The 20,333-nt window shown below is 35.3% G+C and overlaps 1 protein-coding gene across 4 annotated transcripts in view; it reads right to left on the reverse strand.

Moving 5' to 3' along the window:
* STXBP5 (syntaxin binding protein 5) overlaps window positions 1-20,333 on the reverse strand; it is a 169,614-nt gene that overhangs the window by 71,013 nt on the left and 78,268 nt on the right. For all 4 annotated transcript variants that reach the window (XM_019425027.2, XM_019425026.2, XM_019425025.2 and 1 more), the window contains exons 10-15: window positions 6,230-6,384; window positions 4,996-5,068; window positions 1,814-1,961; window positions 1,541-1,608; window positions 1,180-1,220; window positions 79-299 (exon numbers count right to left, since the gene is read on the reverse strand). In XM_019425027.2, the coding sequence (XP_019280572.1) occupies window positions 79-299; window positions 1,180-1,220; window positions 1,541-1,608; window positions 1,814-1,961; window positions 4,996-5,068; window positions 6,230-6,384 (706 nt within the window). The remainder of the gene's footprint in view (window positions 1-78; window positions 300-1,179; window positions 1,221-1,540; window positions 1,609-1,813; window positions 1,962-4,995; window positions 5,069-6,229; window positions 6,385-20,333) is intronic.

Raw genomic sequence — 20,333 nt, forward strand, 5'->3', positions numbered from 1 at the left:
TGCAAATAATCTCCTAAATAATTAAAAAAAAATTAAATGTTAGACATCTGACACTGAAAATAATTAAGAGACTATTACCGGAATGACTTCTGTAATCACTTCTTGTTTGCTGAATCTATAAATAATGACATGAGCTGAAACTCCAGCTATGCACAGCATTCTACTTTCCGGACACCAGGAGATGATCTGAATGGCATATGGATCTTCATCTACAATATCTGTGTTTGGTCTGTCATCTTTATTTCTTGACTTTTCAAATACTTTAGATGTCTTTAGTTTATATAATACTTGCAGAGTTACTAGAAAAAAAGATAGTATATGTTAAACATTTTAATATAAAAAGAACAAATATAAAGTAATATCTAATCACTCATATTATCTAAGGAAAATAGCCAATATTTATTCGAACCATATTTTTATTCCCAGGTCTACATTTCTCTATTATTCTTTTAGATAATGCATTCATTGGACCTACTGACCAAAAAGAAAGGTGTACCTGTATTCATTAAAAACAAAAACAAAAAAACTCATCATGATGATGAATTTAGATAACCTGAAAAAAAATCAATGACAAAAATATTTTGTGAAAAGAAAAAAGTATAAATATAATGAAAATAAAGAACATTTTTGCTTTCTAAAATGATTTTCTACTTACTTTCACTACAAACGGTGCTAGTACATCTCATATTTCTATATGATGAAACACAAAATATCCTGAGTTAACTGGAGTCTCACTGCTTGCTATGTATATTTTGCAAACATTGATGATTCAAAGCATTCTTTCCTTTTTTGCTATTGTGTAACCAACATGTATATTCCACAAAGAAAATACAAATTACTGTTAGCCGAACATCAGGCATTATTCTACAAATTTCTGTTGATTTGAAACACATTCTCACTTTTCCTAATTCTGAGTTAAAAAGAGAAGGTTTGAAGAAATTTTGAAGAAAGGATCTGATTACTTCTGCTGAGAATTTTTCTTGACTGACTAGACAGTATCCTTAAAAATATCTTACGTTTATCAAGATTTCTAAACTCATATACTTGATAAATCAGTTATTAAATCGATAGCTTCCAAATTTTAAACTAAATGTTGATTATGCAATTATCATAAAACAGGTTATATAAAAGCAATGATTATATAACAAACATATAACAAATAATATTCAAAATACTTACTTGCAGAAGCATCCCAGAACTTAACTGATCCATCAGCATGCCTATGAAAAGGAAATGAGTTAAAACTGTGATGATACAAAGGAAAAAATATTACATTTTTTCTTTCTTTGAAGTATACTGTTATTTGCACATGATCTTAGCCAAAAGGCCGAGAAGCGATGAAGTATACTGTTATTTGAAAAGTTAGCCACCAAACGAGGAAAGGTAAAAAATTCAGGGTAAGTTGGCAGGTTCCAGACAATAACATTTTTTAATACGCTACAGCATAAAGGAAAGCACTACCTGCCCAATTAATTAACGTCCATGTAGTCTTTGTATTTAGCCATTATTGGTTTAGTGGTGAAAACAGGCTTTTACTTACCCTGTAATAATTATTTCTGGGTAACTTTGAACACCTAAGCCCCAATTACCTCCATTAATGGGCCATTCCTATAAGAAAAGATTATAGTATAAAGCAACTTTCAAGCATCTTCATATATATATTTCTATGATAACAGTAAACAACGTATTTTGCTCCAAAAAAGGATTTTCTATATATTTCTCTAGAAAAGGTATACATGTTATCAAATATTCCAAGGTGATAAATATAAAATACTGAAATGCAACATTAAATACTAAAACTCATGTTCAATACCTTTTTGCTGTAACCTTGACGTTTCTGTCTAGCTCCAACAGAATAAAGTGCAGGAATGAGGTCCACAGGACAATCAGCAAAATATTCGCAACATGTGACAGGGGATTCGTGTATACTCAAAGGGTAGGGATTTTCAAATATAGGATATCTTTAACAATAGGAAAAGAAAAATATTTATGTATTTAATAAAATTAACACAATGAAACTTTTAAAAATTATTTACATCTTTGGAACAAAAACAATATTTAAAATTTGATTGAAGATAACATTCTCTGAAGGCCCATATAACATATTATCTAAATTTATATTTTAAATTTTGGAATACAGTGCTCTTCTCCATATTTTTGGAAATTACATACATTCTGTCACAGAGATTTAATAGATTTAATTTATGCAAATATGTAAAAAATGACATCTTCTATAATGCAAGTTGCTCAGTTAGACTAGTAAAGAGAAAAGCTGCAGCTGGAAATACATACCATGTGGCACACACTGGACTAAGTGCTTTATATAGTCATTTATCTTCTTTACTTCTCACACCACACTTACGATGTAGAAATTTTATGGAGGAACGAAAACTCAGAGTAATGTGCCAAAGGCATGCCAGCCGGCAAGGAGAAGCCAAATTTAAACTATGCTCTTAACTGTAAAGTTCTCAATCAGCAGATTCCTCATTTTTATGTCAAATAACACAAATTTTCAGTTCTCTTCTCCATCAATGTAATGCCTAGTGCAATATTTAATCTAGAGATGTTCTCTTGTTTTAGTGATAATCTAAATAAAAGTCTACCTTAAAGGTTTCCTAGATAGGAAATTATTTCATTAAATAAAGCAAAAAATGCTTTCAAAAATCTTAAAGTAAAATCCTAACTAAATGTACAATGATATTTCTTTTCTGGTTTGAATTCCTTGAGAATGGTTACTTAAAAATATCTAGAAAACCAGCAACTGGCCCTAAAAAGTCTCAGAAGTTTAGAGTGGCTCATCTGCAAAAATTGTATGTATTCATCAGTCTACCACTGACAATAATTTAAAAATTAGAAAAGAATAAATTCAGAAAAGCCCTTTCTAGATTTCAAAATGAAGCGAACTGTCATCACTCCTTCCTCGAACACACATAAAAACACAGAAGAAAAATTCAAACAAAAACATGAATTAAAAAAAATGGCAGGTAACTTTTTTCTCTTTATAAACATACTTTATAATCCTTACGCACAATGACTCTACTATTACCATACATTTAACTGATACGTTTGCTAAATAAAATGCCTAGTCACAGGTTATTTGGACAATATTTTCTTTAACTTAAATACGTATCAGTATAGACCACAGGCAAAAAGTCCCACTATTTGAAAACTTAGCTAATGAAAAAAAAGTCATATTTAAAACAAATTTTTTTAATGTTATTTATTTTTGAGAGAGAGAGAGAGACAGAGACAGAGCATAAGCGAGGGAGGGGCAGAGAGAAAGAGGGAGACACAGAATCGGAAGCAGGCTCCAGGCTTTGTGCTGACAGCTCAAGCCCATAGACCATGAGATCATGACCTAAGCCAAAGTTGGGAGCCTAATGGACTGAGCCACCCCAGGCGCCCCCAAAAATAAAATCATATTAAGAATAAGTTATTCCAAGACTGCCCTTTAGAAATACTGTTTTCAAATTCCTTTCCACTATAGTCTTGTAATTTTCAAAAAGGAAAAAAAAATGATTATTACAGGTAGTACATATTAAGTTGATACGAATCTAGTAGTACCTTAAAATAAGGTAAATAATACTGTTGACTTATACTTCCGGGTTTCCCAATCCAGGTACTATTCACATTTTGGATCAGATAATTCTTTATTATAAGGGACTGTCCTGTTCATTGTGGATGTTTAGCAGCAACCCTGTCCATCACTAGATGCCAGTATCATCTAGAAAAGATGTTTACACAGATACAATCAAGTATCTTCTGGGGGGGGGGGGGGGACAAATTGCCCATAATTGAGAAACACTGAGATCCTAAATGGGTAAACACAATTAAATTTTCATGATTATTTCAAGAGATACAAATAAATAATGTAATATTCTTGCATTCAAAGAATTTATCATCTATGTTGGAAAAAGGAGAATATGGCAAATACCACAAAAAGTTGCAAAGGAGCTATGGTGGCAATTTATACACCAGGTATGATATATCTGGTTAAGAGAGAGGAGAAAAAGTTTAAATGTTTATTTAATTTTGAGAGAGAGAGAGAGAGAACAAGAGCACAAGCAGGAGAGGGGCAGAGAAAGAGGGAGACACAGAATCCGAAGCAGGCTCCAGGTTCTGAGCTGTCAGCACAGAGCCCACATGGGCTCAAACCCACAAACCACGAGATCAGGACCTGAGCCGAAGTCAGACACGCAACCGACTGAGCCACCCAGGGGCCCCTAGAAGAGGAAGTTGAATGAAGAAAAGAGGACTGACTTTGAAAGTTATATGGAGTTTTGATGGCAGTGAAGCAAGTGGAGTTTGCAGCCATTGGGAACTATATAAGAAAAGACATTGAAGTATGATGTTTGTTTAATACACAGTTCAGTTTTTCTAGGGAATAAGCCACCTGTAGGAAGACAGTGAGAAATCAAGTCAGAAAGGTATCCTAAATTCTACTGTGTGGAGAAGCAGGCTGAGAAGGTGCTTTCAAATAATAAAACAGTAGAGATCATAGTGGTTTAAAGAGGAGAATAACAGGGCACCAGTTGGCTCAGTCAGTAGAGTATGGGACCCTTAAAAGAGGAGAGTGACAAGCTGGGTGCTACATGTAAAATTACTCTGACAACGGTATTCATGACAGTGCCACAGAGAGTGCATGTGGGTGGGGAGGCCACAGAGCTTATCTGGAGGTAAACTGTGATGGGATGAATTCTGCACTTATTTATTTTGTGTGCCCCCAGAGTGTCCAAGTATTAGGTTGAATTATATGAAATTTCAGAAATTCAAGAAATTCTGACTTCAAAAATAGAAATTCTGTGCGAGCAACATACTAGCGAAATCTGGCAGGTAATTAGAAATGTGTGTCTGAAACTCTAAAAGAGGACAACATTATGGATATAAATATAGAGTTTTCAAAAAAAAAAAACAAAAAGAAATAGCCAACCCTATGCTAAAAAGAGTCTTTTCTACCATATACTAAAATAATCTCTCACCAAATTTTATTCTTACCCATTTTGTGCAAGGTCTATAAGTACTAAATCCTTTTCCAGAAGAACCACCACAGCATATGGTTCCTGAAAATCTGGAATAGGAAAACAATGCATAAATAACAGTTTTAAATATGGAATAAGACAGCAAATTAGATAATACACATTTGCTTTTTTAAAAATTTTTGTTCCATTCTCTCAAGTATGTAACAATCTGATCTTGCACTTCATGTAATTTAAGACTACTTGGTTTTAAATGAGATAAATCTATATAACTCATACAAAATTACTTCAATTTTGTAAAGACAAATAAAACAAGAAGTTCACAGTAACTTCTATGGTATTGCAAAATCCAAGGCAGGACATGGGCAACAAACGCAAAATTTAAATCTGAATATCCATAAGAACAATTCTTATTCTTGTCTCTCATAGGAACTCAGTAGAGTATCACTACAATATTATAATCTCTTCCTTAGATATTTTGTATGCACTTGTTAATTATAAAATGTGTTATAGCTTTACATTTCAATTAGCTTCAAATGAAACAAAAAAGATCCAGATTTAAATTCCTCTTGAAAGGATACACGCTAGCTGTTATGGTTAATTTTATGTGTCACTAGTCTCTGATTTGGTGCCCACCTGTTTGGTTAAACACCAATTTAGATGTTGCTGGGAAGGTATTTTTTAGATGTGATAAACGTTTAAATCAGTAGACTCCCAGTAAAGGAGATTATCAGGTATAATGTGGGTGGGATTCATCCAATCAGTTGAAGGCCTGAAGAGAGAAGACAGGCTTTCTAAAAAGGAAGCAATTCTGCCTCAAGACAGCAACATCAACTCCCAAATTTTCAGCCTGCCATGGTGCTTGATCAATTTGATTCATCACCCTCAATTGTGTGAACCAATTTCTTAAAATAAATTCCTTATTTCTCTTTCCTCTCCTTATGTGCTATCAGTTCTGTTTCTCTGGAGAACCTTGATTAATTAATTATAGAGTTTTAAAATGTTGCTTAATGTGGGCAGTTCTGTTTATCCTTCAGTAGCACTAACTACTACTATGTCATATTAAACAGATAAAGCTTATTAAACAAAATTAACTTCTGAAATAAAACTTACAAAGTTATGAAGACAGAATCTCTCCCCCAGAAGAGTGACAGCATACTAGGATAAGGAAACTATTTAGAAAACAAACAGGTCTCTGTTCTGAATAGCAGATATCCACAGAGAATACGTTTTAAAGATGCAAAGCTTATTACCATTTGGGTATGGTGTTTCACATAGCGTTAGAAAATCCACAATTGAATAGTCCATTTCCAGCACAGCAGTACTTTTCCCATGCATAACTGTTAAGCAGGGTCTTCTTCCTACAGTATCATAGGACAAACCTCCTGATAAAATAATAAAAGGTTCCCTGGAAGTAAAATACATAGGTGGGATTATAAATACCATAATGAAGACTACTTTCTTGCTGTGTTATACATTTTTTACTCAGTGACATAATGAAATCTTAAATTCTAACATTTTTATGTGTGATTTAATTGAATAATCACAGGTGGGTTTTTTAATTGCATTAGGTAAGACCCAGGTGAATTCATGAAAATTAACCTACAGTAAGAATGAACATTGACCATATATGACGCTCTCATACCTCCCCTTGATCCCTAAAAATTTTTCCTTTACCTTCTTTATATAATTGTCAAAAAATTCTCTCTGGGTTTCTATTGGTTAAGTGTCTTGAATGCACTGCTTTTATTTTCAATCCTGATAACCAGGCCTTCTCAACAGAAGGTCTAAAAGAGAATGTTAATGACCCATGGCATCCACTGTATGTAATGAATTAACTTCTCATTGATGTATCAGGAATATACTAGCTATAAGTCACCCTTGAGAAAACAGTCACTCAAAACCATTTTCTGTAGGGCTCACTTCTGGAATTTTGGCTGGTATGCTCTCAAACCACAGTGCCCGTGTACATCACCAGCTGTCAGCCTGCCACTTCTAATCAGCTCTACAACTCTGTCTCCCTATCAGTCATTACTTCATGATTTATCTAGACCCACTTTTTAAAACTCCTAAATATGCAAAACACAAAACATCTTTCTGTATGTTTTGACCTGTGTGTATTTATCTTTGTCTTGCTTATTCATGGTTTTTGTCCATGTTTTCATTGGATTAGTAATCCTCTTCTAATTGTTTACTAAGAGTTCCTTGCATTCTAAGGGATTAGCTCTTGATCTGCCACATGTCTCACCATTTATAGGTGGGGAAGTTATTTACATTAACAGATGATATCAAAAATTTGATACAAGATTTTCTTGAATCTTTCGTGTATGATTTTTAGGTAGTTTCTGAATGTTTCCTCTAAGGTCAGTAGATCTATCTTCCTCCTCTTTACATCTGGTATAAACAGTATATAATAACATGTAGTGGTTAAAAGTGCTAGTTCTTGTATTCAACTTGAAGCTTGTTTGTTGTTATATGGCTGTGAATAATGAGACAATAAGATTAAGCAATATTTTATTACTTAAAACAAAAAAGTGCTACTTCTGGAACTAAACTACCTGAGTTTAAATTAAATCTCAGCTCTGGCTTTACTTTCTGTGTGATGTTGGACAAGCTTCTTAACCTCTTTGTGCCTAGCTTTTGCATCTATAAGATGGAGTCTGAGTGGTAAGTATCTACCCTCAATTACTGAATTAATATACACAAAGCACTGGGGTCAATGTCTGTAACACAGTACACCTTGGGTAACAGTTATGTATTATTATTACTAGTAACAGTTATCCACTATTATTACTATTATCATCAAATTGCCATTATCATCCATTGTGAAAGTTTTCCTTCTTTTGATATGTGCAAAGAAACATTAAAATTTCTAAATTATATTTATTTTTATCAAAACAAGAATAAACTCCACTAATAGAGTAGTAGCACAACTGTGTAATCTATAACTAAATATAAAAAATATAAAATATAACTAAATATATATAAATACATATATTTAATATATACTAAATATACTAAATATACTAATATATAGTAACATAGTAATATAGTATATAGTAATATAGTAATTTAGTAAATATACTAAATATAACTAAATATAAAAATATTAAAAAAAAAACAGTATTAATAACATAAGAACCAGGAAAAGGGAGATGCTCAGCTACATTACAGAATAAAATTTCCATGGAAACCTGGCTAGGTTTCCATTAATGACCAGGTAAATCACCAGTTTATTAGATAAACTGTTAATATGGCATTAAATAACACCATGGCAACTAGGTAGGTTTATCCTCAAAGACAACTAAGTGTGTATTCAATGGCCTTGTCAGTTGTCTGTACTTCTTTTCTAAACTTAGGAGAAAAAATATACAATGAAAAAAATAAGAATAAAAACATATGAACGAAAACAATATGAGTAAGAAATAATTTCAAAGACATACCAAGGTAATATTCTTTTTCATAATAATAAAAGTTTCCCAAGTCTAACAATAAATGCGCGCATATATATTATATATATATAATATATATAATATATATATTATATATATATTATATATATTATATATATATATTTAAAGATGTATTTTTCCTTTTTTATTTTATGTGCTGTTTAAAAAAATCATCTAAGTTTGCAGGTTATATTTTTTTCCATTATAATGAACCAAACTTTGAAGAATAAATATTAATGAGATGAATGTTTTATAAGAAAGTAGTCATAAATACAATGATAAAACAAGGTTAAATATTTTAACACCAGATAGTGAAAATTATATAAATACAGAGTCTTGTTGGCATTTGGAATTACATAAAAACTTCTACAAATCTATATTATTTCTAGGTAAAATAAGAATTATGGAGGTGGAGAATACTGTTGTTTTTAAACAAAAGGTTAGCTTTTTTGATGTTATAATAAGGCTTGGAGATAATATAATTTTTATCTCATAACTTTAAGATTTGAATTTGAGTAGAACTTCTTTCAATGATGTTGGGTTCTCTTCAAGACCATTTTTGAAGACATGCACATTTGAAAGGTGTCTGGACATTTTATAATTTTGATTGAAAATTTTATGAGCCTAGACACTTCTAACTCCTTTATCCTTCTGATTAACCTCCCCCAGGCTGGCCTTGACAAAGGGTTTGGCTCAAGTTGGTTTCCATATGAACCATTCTTTATTTAAGGAGGTATTTCTATCTAAAACTCCATTTGTATAACTAGTTTGCTCATCTCAGTTCTGTAACATTCCCCATTTTGAGCACCTGTATTCCTGTGCTCTCACATCCAGTCTACATGAACAAGCACACTGCAACAATGTTCCAAAGAAAAGAAAACGAAGTGAAATGGTGGGCTGGCTGTGAGGAAGGGGATAGGGCAGTTACTTTAAGAGTGGTCAGAAAAGATCCCTAAGTAATGACAGATGAGCGGGGCCAGAACAGTGAAGAGCCAGCCACTCAAAGAGCCTGGGGTTGGGGGAAAGGATGTACATTCCAGGCAGTAGGAATGACCATTGCAAAGACCCCAGGTCAGGAATGAGGTTGGTATACCTGAGGAACCAAATGGCCAGTGGGGCCACAGCAGAGTAAAGCAATCCATGGTAATAGAGGACATGACTCCAAATCTTGTACAACACATCCTGTTTTCTCTATTAGAATCTCAAGAACTTGTCTCCTCCATTTCATCCCCGTAATTACTTTTGTTCTGACCCTAATAACCTATAGCTGAAATTATTACAATAGCATTTGCACTTGTTTATTGCCTGAGACATACTTCCCCTAACTTTCTGTTGACTCTAAAAATTTTTAAATTTGAGTAGAATTTCTTTCAATGATGTTGGGTGCTCTTCAAGACCATCATTTTTGAAGACCTCCACATGAGAAAGGTGTCTGGACATTTTATAATTTTGCATCATTATCTCCTCCGAAAAACCTCCCCTGACCCACTCACCCTGATTGAGCTAGGTGCCTTTCCTGTGTTCCTAAGCATCCTGCGCCTACTTCCCTTCAGCACTTACCACACGGAATTGTCATTATGTTTACCTAAGCTCCTTCAGGGCACATAGTGTATAATTTACCTCTGCATTCCCAGGCCCTATCTAGACCAAAAAGTGACTCCCACATACATATTTAAATACCACGAAATCTATTGCTCAGTTGATCACCAGTCATAGGACTTAACAACGAGAAATGCTATAGGAGGAGCCCATGGCCAGATACGGTAATAAACGCTGTCTAAAGAAGTTTGAAATTTAACTGTTATGCTATTCTGATAATCTTTCTATATAATTAGTACTACCAATTGTATTATTCACTACTAAATATATTTTTACAAATGAAATTTAAGCTCTAACTTATCCCATATGTAATTGTACATTACTAACCTTATCGATTTCTCCAACTTTTTTCAAATGGAGATATGCCATTCTATTTCAGAGAAAACAATTAACTATATATTTGGTAAGCAGAATTATACCTCAGCTCTTGAAAGCTAACTAATACCTTATCTTTACCACTCTAACCCCAGTGCTTAACTTTCTGTTGAATGAACACATGATTAAAAAAAAAAAAAAAAAAATTATGTTTACTTATTTGAGAGAGAGAGAGAGAGGGAGAGAAAGAGACAGAGTGTGGGCAGGGGAGGGGCAGAGAGAGAGGGAGACACAGAATCCAAAGCAGGCTCCAGGCTCCGAACTGTCAGCTCAGAGCTCAATGAGGGGCCTGAACCCACAAGCCGTGAGATCGCGACCTGAACTGAAGTTGGATGCTCAACTGACTGAGCTACCCAAGTGCCCCATGAACATATGATTTTCATGAGACCCCTACATCAAATTTCTAAGATTCTCAGTTCAAATTTCAAATGTAAATTCTAATTATCTAATTTGAATAGTTTAATAGCAACCTATATAACTTGGATCTCATATTTGGTGTCAAATTGTTGACTTTTTACATAAAAGCTTAAAGTTTAGGGGCTCCTGGGTGGCTCAGTCAGTTGAGCGTCCGACTTCAGCTCAGGTCACGATCTCGCGGTCCGTGAGTTCGAGCCCCGCGTCGGGCTCTGGGCTGATGGCTCAGAGCCTGGAGCCTGCTTCCGATTCTGTGTCTCCCTCTCTCTCTGCCCCTCCCCCGTTCATGCTCTGTCTCTCTCTGTCTCAAAAATAAATAAACGTAAAAAAAAAAAAAAAAATTAAAAAAAAAAAAGCTTAAAGTTTAGATTTTGCTGATTATGTGCTAATATTTATAATAGGTTCATCTGCATACATGGCTAGAGTGGAAAACAAACTGTGAAGCACACTCAAAAAGTAATAATGAGTTCTTAATTCTACTAAGTTTTTTGAGCTATCAAATCAAAATGAAATAATCAAGAACAAGGGTTTGAAACACTTAAATGTTGAAGGGCTGGGAAATAAAAAGAATATAAAATTTAAAACATAGGGAGTTGAATTAAAAGTACCCTTCTAATCATTTAATGTTAGTTTCAAAGAACGCTTCTTGAACTATCTATGGTCAAGAACTAATTAAAAAAGTTTTCGAGTCATTGAAAATCTGTGCTTTTGTAAGAAAAACAATTAAATGTGTGCACAGATGTTGTGGTAATGTCAAATGATATTCAAATTTCCATACTCTTACTTTTGATTTCTGTACGTATTTTGTCTCAGAGAGTTAGCACACTGGAACCATTCATGCATCATACTCTGAGTAGCACTAGTCTAGAAGACAAAAAGTTGAGCCATCTAAGGACACCATTTAACCTACCCTATCATCATCAGGGGGAAATGTGAAGATGTCATTGAAGATCTCACTTCAAGGCCCCATACATACCCCCTGACACTCTAAAGTTAAATCAGAAACCACAGAACTCTTTAGTGGGGCATGTCTGAGTAGAGAGGCAGATCTCCAAAACAACTCTTTAATAAGAGAACTACTGCTTAGTTATAACAAGTTTTCACCAGGGACCTTTTAGAGTAAACAGGAAGATAATATGGTAGCCTGACGATAACTCATTATGATACTGAAGGGTATACAGAGATGCATAATGGGTCATAACCCAAGTTTTGGAAGAAGACATCTATGTTCAAATCCTAACTCTATTACTTTGTATCTATAAGGACTGAACAACTTACTTCAATTTTGATTATCTGAGCCTCAGTTTTGTATTCTGTAATATACACCTCACAGAGTTATTGTAAAGATTAAGTAACAAATATACACGTTGCTTATTACAGTGCCTGGTACAAAATACATTCTCAGAAAGTGACTATTACTTTAGCATCATGATGGTGATATTCCAGTGCCTTTCTAGTTCAGATATTACCTTTGCCAATTTTAAGACGACTCTCTGAGAATCAGAGTAGCCATCTCCAGGCCATATTTCACTAGTGACTAACCCTAATACTCTCTTTTGCTAACACGGAGAGATAGAAGTTTGGGGAAAAATAAAGGAGCATAATATATTTAGACAAGTTCCTGTTCACTTAATGATCAAGGTAACAATGATACAGCTTTAGTAGAGTAGGTTTGCATATCACAGTATTTGAGTAAAGTGTTAAGATTTTAATATAATTTGGTTATTTTTATTGATAGAATTTTTATGTAAAGTTGTTATAGTAATCAGACTTAATACGTATCCTTTTAGTTATCAAAAATGTGGAATCTCAAAACATTTCCATAAATTGCCTTACAGTATACAACAGTGATACTCAGAGGGTGGTCTGTGAACCCCTAGGGGTTTTCAGGATCCTTTACTGTGAAGATAAAGCCATTTTCATCATGACATTAAGACATTATTTGCCTTACACTGTGCTGATATTTGCACCGATGGCACAAGGTAATAGTAGGTGGATTAAACCCCTGGCATCTCAGCATGAATCGAAGCAGTGGCACCAAACTGGACCTATTCATTTTAGTCCTCATTTCCATACATGAAAAGAATTTTTCTCCTGCCACTTCCTGTCTTTGTTGAAGCAATAAAATGACTAATTTTAAATCTTGACCCTTAATATGTCTTTTTTTTTAATTTTAAAAATGTATTTATTTTTGAGAGAGAGAGAGAGAGAGAGAGAGAGCGTGCACGCAAGTGGGGGAGGGGCAGAAAGACAGGGAGACACAGAATCCGAAGCAGGCTCTAGACTCCAGACTCCGAGCTGTCAGCACAGAGCCTGATGCAGGGTTCAAAGCCACAAACTGTGAGAGTGTGACCTGAGTCGAAGTCAGATGCTCAACCAACTGAGCCACCCAGGTGCCCCAATATGTCTTTTTAATGTTGTGTTAAGAAAATAAAAAGCATACACAAAGCACTTCTGTATACTGAAATGGACATTTATTTCCAGAAAACCACTTGTACAATTGTTTGAATTGTGAGCTAAACTATTTGCTATTACTTTTGCTGAAAGGATGACTAACAAGTTATAATTTAGGCTGAGGTAACTGAGTCATTTTCTCAAACATGAATGAATCTGTTACTTTAAGAAAAACAACTGACAATATTTGTTTACAATGATAAAATCTGACCTTTCAAGTGAAAATCAAGAGTTTGGGAACTTCTATCTGCCATGCTGGATTTCACAGTTTCCCAATACTTGAAAACTTTCCTGATGACATCAGTGGTGGTATCAGTAATTTGAAAATATATAATGAAATGTGTCAGCATTACAAGATACAAATGACTCACTCAATCAATGTTTTCCAATTTGCCAGTGTCATGATGTTATAAAAGCATGCAAGAGGAAAAGAGACACTGAAAGTGCTGACACACCAAAGGATTTTCAAGAAAACAGAATAGGAACGCTTTTCTGAAAAGGGATTCAGCTCTCACACTGCTGAATCTACCACTTGGTAAGTTTTGGTAGAGTATCAAGGAATATTTACCATTATTTTAAAAGTCAAACTACAAGGGTGCCTGGGTGGCTCAGTCAGTTAAGCCTCAGTCAGACTCTTGCTTCTGGCTCAGGTCATGATCTCACGGTTCATGAGTTTGAGCCCCACGCATCGGGCTCCATGCTAACAGCGCAGAGCCTGCTTGGATTCCTGGTTTCCTTCTTTCTCTACCACTCTCCCCTGCCTGCATATTCTCTGTCTCAAAATAAATTATAAACATTTTTTAAAAATCTATTTAAAAAAAGTCAAACTACATATTTGTGCAAAACTGAATTTTCTTCATATGCCTCATTAAAAGAACATATCACAAAAGACTGTAGAAGCAGATATGAGACTCAGCTGTAGTCTTTTATACTCAACTTGAAAGAAATTTCCAAAATAAACAATTCTGCTAGGGTATAATTTTAGAAAGAAAGTTATTTAAGACCTATCCTAGCCATACAAATTTCAGAAAAATTATGCTTTGGGATTTCAGCGTATTATAGTTTCATAATGCAAGCTAGTTAGGATATAGAGGATTAACTATAAGGTCCGACAGCAACTCATACTAGCCCATTACTTTTTTTTTTTTTTCCTAGTATCAATACAAATGAAAGAATTTATGTAACAGTTAGGCATTATTTTCAAACAAGAAATCTAAAACCTTCAATGCAATCTTTGTCATGTGATTTTTGTGATTAAATAAACTATATATGAAGTTCATAGTGTCACAAGTATGATTTCTAAGCTTATCTATGAAAGAACACTGCATAGTTTTCAAAATCATTTACTGCAGACAAGGTCTTAAATGGATTTGATCTCTGTCCTCTAGAAAAACATAATCAAAGCATATAAGCTGTCATCAGTGTATAAGCAGTCAAGTAAAAGTACCAGAACAATCAGTGAACCATCACTAAGATAAGACATTTAATCTATGTACACATCAGAAATGGAAACATTTTAGAGATGGAAAAAAAAACCAACATACATTAGGATGAATAACGATGGAAAATCTATCCTTAGGTTAATTCGAACAAGCCATAAAGCTTTAAGGATGTAACAGAGAATCAATTTAGATGATGAAGAAGGGATAGCTCTAAAAGAAAAAAACTCTAGAAAGCTCAGAATGAACTTCAGCAGTAAAAAAAAGTAGGATCAATAAACTAGAGGCAGTATAAGAAAGAAATATCTGAATAGCCTCAACAAGTAACAATTTTGAAAACAATTAGGTGTGAAATGAAACTGTGGTTTTTTTTTGTTTTTTTTTTTTTTTACAAATAAACACATCACAAACTACAAGGTTAAAAAAAAAAAGTACAAGATTTTAAATTCTACTTTAGGATTTCAGAAATGGAAGAACTGTTACCAAATGAATATCAACCACTAATATACTAACTTTTGTTAAATTTATCAGATAGTTTCTAGATAAAGGGGCATAGATAAGCATATAAACAATTTTGGTCCCTGCCAAAACATAAAAGCTCAGCTGGATGACTGCTTGCAAAAAATTAAGTTATAAAGTTTTTATGAAACATCACTTTGTATGCAGATGAAAACAAATTTAACTTCAGGTCCCTATTATCACAGCAGGTTGCCTTTTCTGTCATAACAGCACTCATTTAGGAGTTCACATTTGTGGTTATAGTATTTAAGATGATTCAAAAGAATAAATGCTTACTTTTAAGGTAGGAAACTAATAACACAAAAACATCTCACATTAATGAGACTGGTGACACTGTTGTATTTTATACTCAGTTCTTTAAAAGGGTACACAGATACTTCCAAGAAGCCATGTGGGAATTTATCAAGATTCATAAAAATCTTTTATCTTCAAAATTTCACCACTGGAAATTTGTTGTAAAGAAATAGTACAACAGTAAAAACTCTGTGGAGTTATCTACAACATCAAAAAAGAGAATCTGTTCACTACTATATTTTTACCTCTAATATGAAGAACCTGATTATAATATCAAAAACTAAATGTTCAGCAAAAGGGACAATAGTCTGAGTGAAGTGCATAGCCTTTACAATGAATTATTTAAAAAAGCTGATAAAAACCAGTAAGACTTTAGACGTGTTAAGTAGAAAAAAAAATCAGACTGAATATGCTCTAAGAATACAATTAAGGAATGTATCTGAAAAAAGATTGAAGGAAAATGAAAAGAAAAAAATTGTTTTAGAATAGTGGAATTATAGGTTAATATGCTTCTTTTGTGAAGATTTTATTTAATGTTATAATTAAAATAGGTACTTCCAAAAACACTTTAGAGAAGAAGAGAGTAATAGTGGTTAAAAATGAAACTAATACAGGTGCCTGGAGGGCTCAATCGGAAATGCGTGTTGACTCTTGATCTTGGGGTTGTGAGTTTGAGCACCATGTTGAGTGTAGGGATTACTTAAAAATAAAATCTTAAAAAAATGAAATTACTATACAATTGTGACCAATTATACTTTTTTAAAAAAACTGCACTTTTCCTATGAAATACCATAAAAATATTTCATCGACTTTTCATGTCATTTCTGTTATCTGTCACTACACTTTGTATTAAGGTACTATAAAACGTAGCTTATGCTGAAGAATTTTCTGCTCATAGGCCACTCAAGAGTAACTACACAAATGAAGTTAGAATATTACTATGATTCATCCACTCAGCAAGCATTTACCAAGTGCTTAACCGCACTGCTCCCTGCAGGAGGGGCCGAAGAGTCTCCCATCATTTGATCCTTCCAGCCTCACTCGTCTTTGCCCGGCATACCCTTCTCTACTACTTTGCTTTTGATCCTGGCTTTCTACTTTGCCGATTTCAGTGGTCTATTTCAGGACTCCAAACTTATTTTAATCCTAAGACTTTTGGCTCTGTGGCCAAAAATTTTTTTCATCTCAGTTTTTGCAAGGTAGTTTAGCCAAGCAATTGTTGCTGGCAGATCTGCAGGTATAGCTATAATCTTGGGGACTGTGGTTAATGCGAACAGAGAGTAGGTTTAACTAAAAAGGAAATACAGTGTGGTTAAGAGTACAGACTTCATTAAATCTGGGGTCTTCTGCTTATGATTTGTATGACTTTGGGCAAGTTACTCAACCTCTCTGTAACAGTCTCCTCATCTGTCATACCTGCCTCATAAAGTGGTTGCTAAAATTAAAGAAAATATGTGTAAAGCACTTAGAACAATGTCTGGCCACAGTAAGCACAGCATGTGATTATGGATAATTTATATATAGTTATTTAAAAACAATCTACAGTTGAGAAGGAAAAAAACATACCAGAGTGAGCCTGTGTTCTGGGGATAACAATCTTTTTGCACGAGGGACTTTGTTTTGGGGCTTCAGAGAGCTGGGATTCTCTCATTGGATACAGTTCTAGCAGCTGTGGGGGAAACTCAGTGGTAGCGATTTGTGGGTGTTACTGAAATAGACTTTTAGATATTTTCAGGACCAGAATATCACAAATGTACCCTGAGTTTTTATTACAATCTGTGTTTTTTTCATATTCCCACACAGGCAATCATCCTACAACTTTTAGTGCACATATAAAAAAAAATCTTTTTTAAGAGAGAGAAAGCACACAAGCACAAGTGGGGAGAGGGAGAGAGAGACAATTCCAAGCAGGCTCCACGCTCAGCATGGAGTTGGACATGGGGGATCTCACAACCCTCTGATCATGACCTAAGCCAAAAGCAAGAGTCAAATGCTCAACTCACTGGGCCACCCAGGTGCCCCCCACCACTTTTTTTTTTTTTAATTTTTTTTTTTTTTTTTAACGTTTATTTATTTTTGAGACAGAGAGAGACAGAGCATGAATGGGGGAGGGTCAGAGAGAGGGAGACACAGAATTGAAACAGGCTCCGGGCTCTGAGCTGTCAGCACAGGGGCCCGATGCGGGGCTCGAACTCACGGACCGCGAGATCGTGACCTGAGCGAAGTCGGCGCTCAACCGACTGAGCCACCCAGGCGCCCCTTTTTTTTTTAAAATTACAGAAATCATCAGGGCTACTGGGTAGCTCAATTGGTTAAACACCCGGCTCTTGATCTAGGCTCAGGTCATGAGCTAATGGTTCCTGAGATCAAGCCTCGGGTCAGGCTCTGTGCTGATAGCCAGACAGCGTGGAACCTGCTTAGGATTCTCTCTCTCTACCTCTCTCTCTGCCCCTTCCCCAAGAGCGCTCTCTTTCTCTTTCAAAATAAATAAATTTAAAAAATAAAAAAAAATTAAAAATGTTTATTTTTGACAGCGTGAGGGAGGGAAGGCGGGGTAGAGAGCAAGGGAGACAGAGGATCTGAAGTGGGCTCTGCGCTGAGAGCAGAGAGCCCCATGGGGGCTCCAACTAACAAACCACGAGACCATGACCTGAGCTGAAGTCGGATGCTTAACTGACTGACCCACCCAGGTGCCCCCCAAAATAAAAATAAATTAAATAAATCATCTACTAAGCTACTTGAAAACAAATTCAGGCACCACTGGGTGGGGGGCAACGTTTGCTTATAGACAAACTTAAATACATTATATGTATGTACATGTGTGCATATCAAGGGAGTCAGCAAACTATAACCTCTTGTCTGTTTTTGTATGGCCTACAAACTAAAAATGATTTTTACATTCTTAAATAGTTGAAAACAAATACACAAAAGAATATATCATGACACATGAAAATTAAAGGAAATGTAAATTTCAGTGTCTGTACATAAAGTTTTATGGAACACAGCTGCATTCATTCATGAGTTGTCTATGGCTGCTTTTGGGCTACAACAGCAGAGTTGGATAGCTGCCAGTTGAGACCTATCCAGCTTGCAAAGCCTAAAATATTCTCTCTGGCCCTATACACAAAGGGTTTGCCATAGTACGTGTTCGAGGAAAGGGAGTAAATTAATCTCTTAGATGTGGTTCTCCAAATGTGACTAAACTGCCATTTTTAACTATGATAACATTCACTTCTAGGATACTGAACAGAGATGCTTCTCCCCCAAACTGGTGATTCTTTGAGTGGTAGCATATTACTTAAAAGACACTAACTCCTGCGGTGCCTGGGTGGCTCAGCCAGTTAAACATCTGACTTCGGCTCAGGTCACGGTCTCACGGTTTGAGTTCAAGCCCCACATCGGGCTCTGTGCTGACAGCTTGGAGCCTAGAGCCTGCTTCTGATTCTGTGTCTCCCTCTCTCTCTGTCCCTCCACAGCTTGCACTCTGTCTCTCAAAAATAAATAAACCTGTTTGAAAACTTGAACCTATCCAGAGTTCATTGTTGTTGAAAGTTTGGCCCTGCCTGTAACTTGTTAATGCCGTCTATTAGCAAAACAAAAAATGCAGAAGTAAAGGAGAAAAGGAACTACAATTTACCAAACATGTACCATGGGCCAAACACATATTATTTCTTTCAGGTCTCTACAGCACTTTTATTAAGTGGGAATTACTGTCCCTATTTTACCAAGTTAAGGACAGAGGTTCAGTGATGTTAAGCAACTTGCCAAAGATTATACCGTCACTTGAGTGGCAGAACTGGGCTTGGAACCTAAGTCTAAAAATCCGAAGCCTCAGTTATTTCCCCTAAATCAGGGGCTCTCAAACATGATGATCTTGAGTCATAGTACAAAGTACATTTTAGTTCATGATACAGTATACAGATACGTAAGTACATATGGTTGAACAAGTTTCATGTGAACCAATACTTAACCTAAAACCTGCAGTGCACTCTATATCTTATTCTAGTCCATAAGTTAAAAATTGATGTCACAACCAACAAAAGCATTGTCGTAACCCACTAGTAGATCACCCTTATCTAATATTTAAAAACAAAAAAAATCAGGGGTGAGGGGGGATGGGCAAAACGGGTGAAGGGGAATGGGAGATACAGGTTTCCAGTTACAGAATGAAGAGGTGGCAGGGATGCAAGTTACTGCATATGGAACAGTCAATGGTACTGTAATAGTGTTGTACGGTGACACACGGTAGCTGCCCCTGTGGCCAGCACAGCATAATGCACAGAGCTGTTGAATCACTACACTGTACAACCAAAACTGATGTAATATTGTGTGTCAAACAAACAAACAAACAAATAATGTAATGTCATAATGTTTCTCAGAGTGGAATTCTCAATCCAGGGAAGAATATCAGTGAGGCTCCTTACTTACTATAGTTTTGCCAACCTTACAACTTGTACATCTGCTCTGAGAAAGCAAAATCAGAGATGCCCGTCAGGGCTCGTCGAATGCTGTTCTGAGACAAGAGGTATGCGAGGCAACCGGTTGGAAGGGTATGTTCCAAGTGCTTCGTCTATTTCATCTTCGTAACAACTCTATAAGGCAGATACTATTATTGTTCCTGCCTGACAGATGAAGATACAAGCACAGGAAGCTTAGCTGATGTGCCCAAGATGGCAGGGCTCTGAGGAAGCAGCGGACCCAGGCGGGCCGGCTCCAGAGCTCACACCCTTAACCGCTTTGCTCGAGCACCATCTGCTGTAGCACTCCACGCCTGGGTCACGCCAGTGTTGCAAAAAACCGACTTCGACAGA

The sequence above is a fragment of the Panthera pardus genome, unplaced genomic scaffold, assembly GCF_024362965.1.
Source record: "Panthera pardus isolate Hobbes unplaced genomic scaffold, ASM2436296v1 HiC_scaffold_17, whole genome shotgun sequence".
Lineage (NCBI taxonomy): Eukaryota > Metazoa > Chordata > Mammalia > Carnivora > Felidae > Panthera > Panthera pardus.